Below are 14,014 nucleotides of genomic sequence, written 5' to 3' on the forward strand. Positions count from 1 at the left end.
GCAGAGGATAACTTCTGGTATCCTACCATATCAATTTACCGCATATCTAAAATCACGAATAGTTATTTGAAAACTTTTTTTCCAGTTTTGATTGGTATGCTCCTGTGTCTGTCATGGTTTCGAACGTGTTGCAAAACAAAAAGTCTTCGCAAAATTGCTTAACCAGTTAAGCAGTATGGCAAGGACACAGGTGGATATCGGCTGCCGATGCATGGACGTATTTCACAGAATCGGTATAGATATGACTGGTTTTCCTGATACATCTCATGATGGAATGTGTATTTTGAAATCGATCACGTATGTTGTATTAATAAGCAACAACGATCTAGTGCAGCCCGAGGAAGTCTGTATCTTTCGCATATCATATTACAAAGAAAGATCAAGTTTGTTGACATTGTCAACCATGAGACAGACGACCTGTTGTAAATTTTTTTATTTATGTTAGGGATCAAAAATTCTTAAAGTTAAGATTGCACATGAAATCTTCTTTATTTGGATGAATTACTTGTTTCGGCTAACAATCTAGCCATCTTTTGATTTTAAAACATTCTTGATTAGTATTGCCGTCACTACGGTTTCACACATTGTTAAAAATCATTTTAAAAATGACAACATCCATAGATGACATAACGCCATTCTTTCCTGACCATCGTTTAATATGCTGGTCACCAACGATAAAAAGCTGTTTTTAATTATGTCATGCATGGATGTCGCCATTTTAAGAAAGATTTTAACGAACTGCGAGAAGATGTAATGTCACCAAAATCCGTCAACAATGTTTTATGATCAGAAGATGGCTAGATTATTAGCTGAAACTAATAATCCATCCAAATAAAGGCTATTTCATGTCCGATCTTGATTTCATGGGTTTTCAATCCTTGTTGTTGTTGTTGCTGTTGTGTTCAGTCCGAAGATTGCTTTGATACAGCTCTCGAGGCTACTCTTATCCTATGTGAGCCTCTTCGTCTCCGAATAACTACTGCAACCTACATTCTTCCGAATCTACTTACTGTATTCATCTCTTAGTCTCCCTCTACGATTTTTAACCCTCACACTTCCCTCCAGTACAAAATAGGTGATCGCTTGATGTCTCAGGGTGTGTCCTATAAACTGATCCCTTCTTGTGGTCAAGTTGTGCCACAAATTTCTCGTCTCCCCAGTTCTATTTAGTACCTCCTCATTAATTACGTGATCTGCCAATTTAATTTTCAAAATCCTTCTGCATAACATTTCGAAACTTCTACTCTCTTTTTGTCTTCTTTGTCGTCCATGTCTCACTATCATGAGCGGACTCTAGACAAATACTTTCAGAAAAAGACTTCCCAACTCTCAAATCTATATTCGGTGTTAACAAATTTATCTTCTTCAGAAGATCTTTTTTTCCACTGCCAGTCTTCATTTTATATCCTCTCAACTTTGGCCATCATCAGTTATTCTGACATGTAAATAGCAAAATTCATCAGTGTCTCGTTTCCTAATCTGAGTCCCTCAGTATCGCCTGAATTAATTCCACTAAATTCCGTTATCCTTATTTTGATTTTGTTGATGTTCATCTTATATCCTCCTTTCAAGGCACTGTTCATTTCGTTTAACTGCTCTTCCAAGTGCTTTGCTGTCTCTGACAGAATTACAATGCCATCGGCAAACCTCAGAGTTTTTCTTTCTTCTCCCTGAACTTTAGTCCCTGCTCCAAATTTTGATTTGTTTTCCTTTACTGCTTGTTCGAAGTACAGATTGAATAACATCGGGGATAGGCTACAAACCTGTCTTGGTACCTTCTCAACTAGAGCTTCCCTTTCATTCCCCTCGACCCGTATTACTGCCGTCTATTTTCTGTGCAAGCTGTAAATAGCCTTTCGCTCCCTGTATTTTACTCCTGCCACCTTTACAACTTGAAAGAGAGCATTGTCAATAGTTTTCTCTAAGTCTATAAACGCTATAAATTCAGGTTTCCGCCGGCCGGGATGGCCAGTCGGGTTCTATGCGCTACAGTCTGGAACCGCGCGACCGCTACGGTCGCAGGTTCTAATCCTGCCTCGGTCGTGGATGTGTGTGATGTCCGTAGGTTAGTTAGGTTTAACTAGCTCTAAGTTGTAGGGGTCTGATGACCTAAAAGTCCCATAGTGCTCAGAGCCATTTGAACTATTTAGTTTTTCCTTTCCTTAATCTGTCTTCTAAGTAGGATTAGTACTGCCTCGCGTATTCCTACATTTCTCCGAAAGGAAAACTGATTTCCTCGATGTCGGCTTCCACCAGTTTTTTCATTCTTCCCTAAAATGGAAATGAGCGTTTTGGCGTCATTGGCCGGGAGGCTCCTTACGGGGCAGGTCCGGCCGTCTTGGTGCAGGTCTTATTACATTCGACGCCACATTGGGCGACCTGCGCGCCAGATGGGGATGAAATGATGATGAAGACAACACAACACCCAGTCATTGAGCGGAGAAAATCCCCGACGGAGCCGGGAATCGAACCCGGGCCCGTAGGACTGCAATCCGCCACGCTGACCACTCAGCTATCTTTGTTTTTTAATCTCATTTTGTTCGCTTTCGTTCGTTGCATCTGCTCGGGGCGGACGTAGTAAGACATCCGTTTAAGTTCGTTGTTGATCGATGAACTCATTTTTTTTATTACAGAGGGCTGCTAACCCTCTGACCGAACACGCTGAGCTACCGTGCCGGCGACTATCGGGGCGGACATTATTCTCTATGGAATTCGTGTTAGTATTTTGCAAATATGAGCCAATAAATTAATAGTTCGATAATTTTCACACCTGTCAGCACCTGCTTTCTTTGGGAATGAAATTATTACATTTTTCTCGAAGTCTGCGGATATTTCGCCAGTCTCATACACCTTGCCCGCCAGATGGAAGAGTTTTGTCACGGCTGGCTCTCCCAAGTTTATCAGTAGTTCTGACAGAATATCGTCTACTCCCGGACGAATGGAAAAACTAGTAGCAGCCGACCTCGGGGAAGATCAGTCTGGTTTCCGTAGAAATATTGGAACACGTGAGGCAATACTGACCCTACGACTTATCTTAGAAGCTAGCAAACCTACGTTTCTAGCATTTGTATACTTAGAGAAAGCTTTTGACAATATTGATTGGAATACTCTCTTTCAAATTCTGAAGGTGGCAGGGGTAAAATACAGGAAGCGAAAGGCTATTTACAATTTGTACAGAAACCAGATGGCAGTTATAAGAGTCGAGGGACATGAAAGGGAAGCAGTGGTTGGGAAGGGAGTGAGACAGGGTTGTAGCCTCTCCCCGATGCTGTTCAATCTGTATATTGAGCAAGCAGTAAAGGAAACAAAAGAAAAGTTCGGAGTAGGTATTCAAATCCATGGAGAAGAAATAAAAACTTTGAGGTTCGCCGATGACATTGTAATTCTGTCAGAGACAGCAAAGGACAAAGGGGTTTTGCTATTTGGGGAGCAAAGTAACTGATGATGGTCGAAGTAGAGAGGATATCAAATGTAGACTGGCAATGGCAAGGAAAGCATTTCTGAAGAAGAGAAAATTGTTAATATCGAGTATAGATTTAAGTGTCAGGAAGTCGTTTCTGAAAGTATTTGTATGGAGTGTAGCCATGTATGGAAGTGAAACATGGACGACAAATAATTTGGACATGAAGAGAATAGAAGCTTTTGAAATGTGGTGCTACAGAAGAATGCTGAAGATTAGGTGGGTAGATCACATAACTAATGAGGAGGTATTGAATAGGATTGGGGAGAAGAGAAATTCGTGGCACAACTTGACTAGAAGAAGGGATCGGTTGGTAGGACATGTTCTGAGGCATCAAGGGATCACCAATTTGGTACTAGAGGGCAGCGTGGAGGGTAAAAATCGTAGAGGGAGACCAAGAGATGAATACACTAAGCAGATTCAGAAGGATGTAGGTTGCAGTAGGTACTGGGAGATGAAGAAGCTTGCACAGGATAGAGTAGCATGGAGAGCTGCATCAAACCAGTCTCAGGACTGAAGACCACAATAAGAACAACAACATTTTGCAAATATGAGCCAATAAATCGATAGTTCGATAATTTTCACACCTGTCAGCACCTGCTTTCTTTGGGAATGAAATTATTACATTTTTCTCGAAGTCTGCGGATATTTCGCCAGTCTCATACACCTTGCGCGCCAGATGGAAGAGTTTTGTCACGGTTGGCTCTCCGAAGGCTATCAGCAGTTCTGACAGAATATCGTCTACTCCCGGGGCCTCGCCTCGATTTACAACTTTCAATCCCTAACATAAATAAAAAGCGAAGTAAGGTGTTGGGGTACTCACGCGGTATCGGCTGCTGCACGGACCAGACGTAGGTGCTGTACCGGACGTCGGTGAACTGCACGGAGACCGGTGGGCCGGCGGTGGCGAAGCGCGGCGTCGAGTCGCCGCAGTCGGCCTCGGCGAGGCGGTGCAGGTAGTAATTGTTGTTCTGCAGCGGCTCCGCCACCGACACGGAGCTCGTGGTGGACGAGGAGAGCGAGGCGGCGCCGGGCGCCGGCGCGCCCCTGGGCAGCAGGCAGCACGACGCGGACACCGACGCCGTCGAAGTCGACGACGACGCTCCGTCGCCGGCGGAGGGCGACGCCACCGTCATGGCAGGCGTGCTACGCGGCAGTGACCGGGCCGCCGCGGCGAGGGACTAGCTGATAAGCTGCGCGCCCACTATCCGCTCTGCGCACGCGCAGATAACGCCCGCTCCGGCAAGCGCTTGTGTCAGCGAAAGCTCCGGCGTGCACCACCTGCAGCAGAGCGACAACGACACGCTCGCTTCACTGCCGACCCTCGCGAGAGAAATTATTTACACGGCATTCGAGGGAGAAACTGTTCACAATCACTACAAATGATCTCGCTGGCAGCATTCGGAATAGCACCTTACCGTGCGAGTCATCTACTCGTCGTCAGTCACTACTGTCACCAGCTCGGGTGCTGCAGTCCTCTCCCACCGAGCCACCCTCGGAAATCGAAACGACAAATATCCACGAACAAACTATTCTTGTCGTGCATTACTCTCCTACGACAGTCACTGTACGTGTGTCCGACGAGAGGTCTGAGCACAGTTTCCCTGGAACTCTCCCGTAGATATTAAGGATCGTCAAGGCTTTGGCTGCTAACTCAAATTCTTGGAGTGACTAGATACTGGTGTGGGCACAGCTGTCGTGGAAGCATCCACGAGCGGCAAGCGTGCTCCCAGCCACATATGCGCCGGGAGTCGGCGGCAGCGGCTGCGGCTTCCGAAGAGCGACTGAGCGGCGCGCCTGTGGGACGCCTCGCCTAAAGCCGGGCTGCGGGCGGCGGCTGGTGGTGGGGAGGCCGATGCGGGACCTGGGAGCCGCGGCGCGCCGTCGCAGCTGCCGCCCCCGTAGGCGGCGGGGGGAGCCCTGGCAACCACGCGCGAGGGCTTCCGCCGCGTCCGGGATTCCCTCTTTCTAATCGCCGCACACCCCTCGAAAACAGCCGTCCAGTACTTTTCCAGCTTTTCCGCCGAAAATTACTCTGCAGGAAAGACCACCCGGAGAGACCGAATATCTACAGGGTGTTACAAAAAGGTACGGCCAAACTTTCAAGAAACATTCCTCACACACAAAGAAAGAAAATATGTTGTGTGGACATGTGTCCTAAAACGCTTACTTTCCATGCTAGAGCTCATTTTATTACTTCTCTTCAAATCACATTAATCATGGAACGGAAACACACAGCAACAGAACGTACCAGCGTGACTTCAAACACTTTGTTACAGGAAATGTTCAAAATGTCCTCCGTTAGCGAGGATACATACATCCACCCTCCGTCGGATGGAATCCCTGATGCGCTGATGCAGCCCTGGAGAATGGCGTATTGTATCACAGCCGTCCACAATACGAGCACGAAGAGTCTCTACATTTGGTACCGGGGTTGCGTAGACAAGAGCTTTCAAATGCCCCCATAAATGAAAGTCAAGAGGTCAGGAGAGCGTGGAGGCCATGGAATTGGTCCGCCTCTACCAATCCTTCGGTCACCGAATCTGTTGTTGAGAAGCGTACGAACACTTCGACTGAAATGTGCACGAGCTCCATCGTGCATGAACCACATGTTGTGTCGTACTTGGAAAGGCACATGTTCTAGCAGCACAGGTAGAGTATCCCGTATGAAATCATGGCGGTGAATCGAGGAAGTACAGTACATACTGACGAAACTAAAATGAGCTCTAACATGGAAATTAAGTGTTTCCGGACACATGTCCACATAACATCTTTTCTTTATTTGAGTGTGAGGAATGTTTCCTGGAAGTTTGGCCGTACCTTTTTGTAACACCCTGTATACAGGGTGGTCCATTGATAGTGACCGGGCCAAATATCTCACGAAATAAGCATCAAACGAAAAAACTACGAAGAACGAAACTCGTCTAGCTTGAAGGGGGAACCAGATGGCGCTATGTTTGGCCCGCTAGATGGGTCTGCCATAGGTCAAACGGATATCAACTGCTTTTTCTTTCTTTTTAAATAGGAACCCCCATTTTTATTACATATTCGTGTAGTCCGTAAAGAAATATGAATGTTTCAGTTGGACCACTTTTTTCGCTTTGTGACAAATGACACTGTAATAGTCACAAACGTGGTATCACGTAACATTCCGCCAGTATGGACGGTATTTGCTTCGTGATACATTACCCGTGTTAAAATGGACCGTTTGCCAATCGCGGAAAAGGTCGATATCGTGTTGATGTATCGCTTTTCTGATCACAATGACCAACGGGCGTGTCCTATGTATGCTGCTCGGTATCCTGAACGACATCATCCAAGTGTCCGGACCGTTCGCCGGATAGTTACTTTATTTAAGGAAACAGGAAGTGTTCAGCCACATGTGAAACGTCAACCACGGACCTGCAACAAATGATGATGCCCAAGCAGATGTTTAAGCTGCTGTCGCGGCTAATCAGCACAGCAGTAGCAGACAAACTGCGCGAGAATCGGGAATCTCAAAAACGCCTAACTTCAATGATATGACAGGAACTGGTTTATCCACAACTAGGCAAAGCCGCTGACACCGATTCCAGCTTTGGCTCATTGATACTGTAGTAATAGGATTCTACGTTTTTTCGTTTCGTGAAATGCACAATTTTACATTTCTGAACATTGGAAGCAAGTAGCCAATCTTTGTACCACTTTGAAATTCAGCAACATCTGAATATTTGTGCAGGCTTTTTTCAAGCAGTACGTCATTATAGACTCCACACAAGCAGAACAGCGACGACATTGAAGCAAACTGAAAAAGCTTCGCCATATTTTACGTCGTCAAAATACTTGGGTGTGGTATACGACACAGGCGTGCGCCAAACATACTGTGAACTCCTAGGTGAACCATCAGTCTACCCATTTACATGTACAAACATGATACATGCATACTCTGCAAGCAACGGTACAGTGGATGACGAAGGTTACAATATATCATTGCTAGTCACTGCCCTTCCTGTTCCACATGCAAATGGAACGAAAGAAAAACGACTGTCTACAAGCTTCCGTACCAGCCCCGATTTTTCTTATCTTGTCTTCGCACTCCTTACGCGATATATATCTTCGTGGCAGTACAATAGGTCTTGCGGTCTGTCGCCATCTCTCCAAACTTTGTCCACAGCGTTTCGCGCAAAGAACGCCTTCCTTCGTCCACGGATTCCCATCTGAGTGCTGACCGAACCTACCGGCAACAAATCGAGCAGCACACTCCGATATCTCCCTTTAAACCGCATTGGTGGTGATCCCAGACACTCAGGAATGGGTTGCACAAATATTCTGTACGCGGTCTTCTTTGCAGATGAGCTACACTTTCTTAGAGTTCTCAGTGTAAATCGAAGTCGACCATTTAGAGCGAGCTGACGCTCATCTCACCAAATAGCAATTCTTTCCATGTCTTCCTGTACCAAAGGGTCCGCCCCGACGGCTGAGTGGTCAGCGTGACAGACTGCCGTCCTAAGGGGACCGGGTTCGATTCCCGGCTGGGTCGGGGATTTTCTCCGTTCAGGGATTGGGTGTTGTGTTGTCTTCATCATCATTTCATCCCCATCCGGCTCGCAGGTCGCCCAATGTGGCGTCGAATGTAATAAGACCTGCACCAAGGCGGCCGGACCTGCCCCGTCAGGGGCCTCCCAGCCAATGACGCCAAACTCTCATTTCCATTTTTTTGTACCAAAGGGAATCCTGACAGTCTCTCTGAGAAGGCTCCCACTTCGCCCCACCAATTCATTGATCAATGAGCCACTCACTTTCCCTACGCTTCAGAAAACGATCCATCATCACACTTAACATATAATTCAGCATACAAAAAACTACAGACAACATTGCCACAAATTTTCATTTAGATGTGATGATTGAAGTTTCCCCGGCTGATCGAATATTCCTCATTTTTTGGGAGTGCATCCGGGATGTTATTAACTCTTGTACCGATATATCGGCTAAGAACCATTAAACCAATCTCAAGGTGAGTGGCTTGCAAGATTTTCAAAGCACGTTACACTGTGAAATAAAACGCACATGCGTCAAAGGTAACATTGTTGGTAACAAGAGCGTCAGTCATAGATAAAACTTTACGTCACTATAGAAAACAAAGCAAGTGTAGAGTCAGCGAATCCACAGTGTTTGCGAAGTCTTTGGTTCATTATTACGGATGGCATATGCTGGAATGTCAGGCAGTGCATGCGCGATTACTCCACATTGTTAAGTCTTTTAAAATCTTGCAAGCGACAGACGTTGAGAACAGCTGAAAGGTTGTCAGCCGAAATGTCTGTATAAGAGTTAATAATATTCCAGATGCACTCCCGAAAAATGATGGAATATTATTTAAATCTTCAAAAACTGCGATCTTAAAAATTCGTTATGACGTGATATGTTTCGTTGCACGCCTACCGTCCGCATTAGCTGTTATGTATCAATTATTATTTGTTTTCTCCGCTTTAATCTTACTGACGTCTGAGTATGTTTTCAGCTCATGCGTTTGGTTTTTATTTACAACGCATTTTCAGTTCTTATTAATGTTTACTGCCGTTTTATATGTGTTCTAAAGTTCTGACAGTTTTTCTCTCGTTGTTCGTGGATGTTGAAGCCGAACTCTCACTCTTCACGATATTTCAGCTTTTACCAACACGTTTTTTGTTTTGCTGCATTTGTGCTTTTCTCACTTCACTTTTGTAAAACCGTACATAAATTGTCTTCATAGAAATATTACGATGCGTATCATAACGAACCAACATGTTAGTGTCTTTGATTAACGCAGCAAGCAGACGATATGGGTGGTTTTTTAGAAGAATTATGACAAACTGAAGAGCGATCTTTAAGAAGCATGCAAACAAGGGTGACAGTTTTAACCGCCATTACGAGGACCTTGTTAAAATCGCATGTTTGAGTATATCACAAGAAACTGGGAGTGGAAGCTGTGAGGAGATAAATGCAATATGTATGCCGACTACTGGTTCAAAAAAGAAAATAAACTTTGGTGTTTACGACGAGCACATTGAAGAAAGTGAAATGGATGCCAAAATACACTGAAGCACCAAAGAAATTGGTGTAGGTGTGCGTATACAAATACAGGATAGGTAAACTGGCGGAATACGGCGTTGCGGTCGGCAACGTCTGTATAAGACAACAAGTGTCTGACGCAGTTGTTAGATCGGTTTCTGCTGCCACAATGGCAGGTGCTCAAGTTTTAAATGAGTTTGAACGTGATATTATAGTTGGCGCAAGAGCGATGGGACACAGTATCTCCGAGGTAGCGATGAAGTGGGTATTTTCCCGTATGACCAATTCACGAGTGTACCTCGAATGTCAGGAATTCGGTAAAACATCAAATCTCCTACATCACTGCAGTTGGAAAAAGATCCTGCAAGAACGGGACCAACGAAGATTAAAGAAAATCGTTCATCGTGACAGAAGTGCAACCCTTGCACCAACTGCTGCAGATTTCAATGCTGACCCATCAAACCGACCGAGGTGGCCGAGCGGTTCTAGGCGCTCCAGTCCGGAACCGCGCGACTGCTACGGTCGCAGGTTCGAATCCTGCATCGGGCATGGATGTGTGCGATGTCCTTAGGTTAGGTTGAAGTAGTTCTAAGTTCTAGTGGACTGAGGACCTCAGATGTTAAGTCCCATAGTGCTCAGAGCCATTTGAACCATTTTGAGCCATCAACAAGTGTCAACGTGTGAACCATTGAACGAAACATCATCGATATGGAATTTCGGAGACGAAGTCCCACTCGTGTACCCTTGATGAGTGCCGGCCGGAGTGGCCGAGCGGTTCTAGGCGCTACAGTCTGGAACCGCGCGACCGCTACGGTCGCAGGTTCGAATCCTGCCTCGGGCATGGATGTGTGTGCTGTCCTTAGGTTAGTTAGGTTTAACTAGTTCTAAGTTCTAGGGGACTAATGACCTCAGAAGTTGAATCCCATAGTGCTCAGAGCCAACCTTGATGAGTGCACGACACAAAGCTTTACACATCGTCTGGGCCCTTCAACACCGACATTGGACTATTGATGACTGGAAGCATGTTGCCTGGTCGGACGAGACTCGCTTCAAATTGTATAGAGAGGACGGACGTGTACAGGCATGACGACAACCTAATGAATCCATGGTCCCCGCATGTCAGCAGAGGACTGCTCTAGCTGGCGGAGGCTCTGTAATGCTGTGGGGCGTGTGCAGTTGGAGTGATATGGCACCTTTGATACGTCTAGACTCGGCTCTGAAAGCATCCTGTCCGATCACCTGCATCCATTCATGCCCAATCTGTATTCCGATTGACTTGGGCAATTCGAGCAGTACAATACGACACCCCACACGTCCAGAACAGCTACACAGTGTCTCCAGGAACACTCTTCTGAGTTTAAACACTTCCGCTGGCCACCAAACTCTCCAGATATGGACATTACTGAGCATATCTGGGAAGCCTTGCAACCTGTTGTTGGGAAGAGATCTCCACCATCTCCACCCCCCCCCCCCGTACTTTTACGGATTTGTGGACAGCCCTGAAGGATTCATGGTTTCAGTTCCCTCGCCGATCGGAGATGTCGCTAGTCCCTGCGGCGCCCACTGTGTTTTACCTGTACATTACGCGTCCGCAGACGGGCTGCCTGCTGCCCCCAGTATGCCCCGGCATCGACTGCTGTCGACGACGCGATGGACGTTTTTCTTGTCTCTCCTATACTGCCGCTTGCCGCTGTACCAACTGACAATGACCGTCAGCAGCCGCAAGACGTCTGTCCCGACCCCACGGTTGTTGATCATGGAGCTGTACCGACCTCCGCTTTTCTGTCGTCTGGCCGCATGTTGCACGACAACCGTCTGCCATCCGACAGGGAACAACTAGTTAGGAAGCAACGGTCGCCGAGGAAACGGAGGAGAAAGCGCCTTACCACTTATGACGACTGCCTCTTTCAGGTCTGTGCACGGGATGACGACCCTTCTACTGATGATGCACTGTCCTCCGTCGCCCTGGCACCGGATGACGCGACGTCTCTCCCCGCTTTCGTCTCCGATCAGCACCCATCTACGGACACCGACGTTCCCCCTCCTACGCCTGATGCGGTTGCCCCCCATCTGTGTCTGACGCTGCATTTTGGCGCGCCTTTGAAAGTATTCCAATGAACCAGCCCAGTGAGACGTCTGTCTCGGGGACCTAACGGGAGCTCCACGTGCTTCCCCCGTGTTTATATAACGCGCCCTCTTGTTGATGACAGCTTTTCGAACTTATGGCATAGCCACCTTCACGTGAATACATTCGCGCGCGCGCGCCATGAACTGGCACTGCTCCATGAAATGCTGTGTGCTGCGGACGTTGACGTTGCCATCCTTCAGGAGGTGCATGTTACAAACTTTTGTGCTCCTCGCGGCTTCCTCTACCGGTAGTAGGGCGGCAATCGTGACGGTATCTTTGCTGATGCAGTTGCCTATCTTCCGGATGCCAGAAGTGTTGCCCCCACGTTTGGTGGCGTCAGGATCATGAACGTTTATGCGCCATCTGGTTCTGGTTGCTGACGTGAACATTCCACTTTCTTCTTCGAGGCGATCACACCTCTCTCCTTGGGTCGGCAGGATGTCTCAAACATGGGAGGCGACTTGAACTCTACCCAGGCGCCCAAAGATCCAACTGCCGTCTCATTCTCCATGCTCGGCGCTACCAACAATTGTCCAGCACTTCAACCTTGTGGACTCTTGTGATCGTGTTCATTGTGATCGTACATGGATTAAGCATTTCACTAGCCATTCTTCCAGTCGCGTCGATGATGTTCATATTTCCCGCGATATCGTCAGTGGTGTGTAGGTTGCTGAAATCTGGCCCATTGCATTCTCTGACCATGACACATATATCTATGCCGTCTACCTCTGCCCCCTAAGGGTGAGGCGCGGCCGGGGACAATGGAAATTGAAGACGATCTGTTTTACTTCACCCGACTGCCGGCAGCTCATCCATACAACGTGGACAGCTTATTGCCGGTGCTGTGACGTATATCAGTCTGCCCTGTCATGGTGGGTCCTCCGTGTAAAGCTTGCCCTCCGCAAGCCTTGATTGGTTATGGAAGGGAGGTCGTGACGTGGAGGATACGAACCCAGGATTTGTACTTCTCTGGGTATGTACCATGATACCGTATTCTCCATACCGTCAATCGATGGTGAATCGTGCAAAGGCACAGCTCACTGCCCTCTCTCGACGTCACCTTGAAGGAACAATGGTCGGGGCGTGCACACAAGATGGGTTAAACAGGGAGGGTCCATCTACGAACCACGTGACAGCAGAATGGTTCCACCGTCGGAGGTCTTTGGTTAATTTGCTTACGATTGATTATGGGCGTCGCTTAGACGCCCGCCACGATATAGGGTCTGCGCTCCATCCACATTATGTTATGAAGTACTCTTCACAACGTCATGACCCTGTAAACATTACGATGGTCGTCCAGCTCTCTTTCGGCTCCGTTCCTGGAGATGTAACAATGGATCTGCTTGCCGACGTCAGAGAGGACGAAGTCCACGATGCTATCTAGGCGGGTTCTATGAACAAGTCCCCCGGCCCTGATGGCTTCTCACTAGAGTTTTATCGAACATTTCGTCTCCTACTGGCACCCGTCGGGATCTCATGTCGCCTGTCGTACAGATCCCAGATGGATTCCTCGATGATTTTCTCATTCCCATCCACAAGCCTGGGGTACATCATGGACACTAGATTCTCCTTGATGTTTCTCAATAGCAACTCGATCTTTACCTGACTGTTGGCTGCATGATCTATGTCCAGTAAGGCTATCTATGGCTTTCTTCAGCAGAAAAGGTCACCAAGTATGGTTGAGAGGAAGCATTCCCACGTCGACCGGCGTGCCGTCTGGCGATGGGTGTGCGCTCCTTATCTTACCACTGACGTCCAGTCTGCATGGTATCTTACAGTCAATGGGATGCAACGATGCCGGCCACGTCTTCACGGGATTCACGTTGCAGACATCCCGTTGTGTGCTGCTTGTGATGTTCTGGATACGGACGAGCATCGCCTGCCATGTGGATAGGCGAAAGGTATCTGGCTCTTGGAGCGACAGATGCTGGCCGTAATTAGCCATACGACTCTTCATCAGGTAGCTAGCTCCTCATATGTTCCTCTTTCTGGACTCGGGACACTTCCCACAAACCAAGACGAACTCCGTTAATTGGATTTGTGAACATGGAAGTTTACTACTTTTTTCCTGATAGCGAGAAAAATGTCCTTGATTTTTGGCACTTCCTTAATGAACGACATCGTGCTGTTGTCCGTAAACACAAATTCAGAATTTTTTTCTCTAATTCTCTTTGTAGCGTTTTTGTTAAACCACGTCGGAGTTGGGGTGTTACTGCAATGAATAGTTGATCCACGCCTTTTCCACTATTAGTAATGGTTATTCTCTGGCCATACAAATGATGCTCTCGGAAAACTATGCGTCGACAGTTTATATATTGTCTCAGAAGTGACAGTCAATAACTCACACATGGAAAGTACAGTGCAAAAGTAACTAAAAAGCTAAAATAAGCATGGATCCA

At 47.0% G+C, this 14,014-nt stretch overlaps 1 protein-coding gene across 5 annotated transcripts in view; it reads right to left on the reverse strand.

The window, feature by feature from the left end:
- LOC126194977 (ATP-binding cassette sub-family G member 1-like) overlaps positions 1 to 14,014 on the reverse strand; it is an 803,933-nt gene that overhangs the window by 226,683 nt on the left and 563,236 nt on the right. For 4 of the 5 annotated variants that reach the window (XM_049933384.1, XM_049933383.1, XM_049933386.1 and 1 more), the window contains one exon: positions 4,284 to 4,741. In XM_049933384.1, the coding sequence (XP_049789341.1) occupies positions 4,284 to 4,596 (313 nt within the window). In that variant the 5' untranslated portion in view covers positions 4,597 to 4,741. Of the gene's footprint in view, positions 1 to 4,283; positions 4,742 to 4,878; positions 5,231 to 14,014 lie in introns of those variants that run through there. The other variant, XM_049933388.1, reaches the window with a different exon arrangement.

This window comes from Schistocerca nitens, chromosome 7, assembly GCF_023898315.1.
Source record: "Schistocerca nitens isolate TAMUIC-IGC-003100 chromosome 7, iqSchNite1.1, whole genome shotgun sequence".
Classification (NCBI taxonomy): domain Eukaryota; kingdom Metazoa; phylum Arthropoda; class Insecta; order Orthoptera; family Acrididae; genus Schistocerca; species Schistocerca nitens.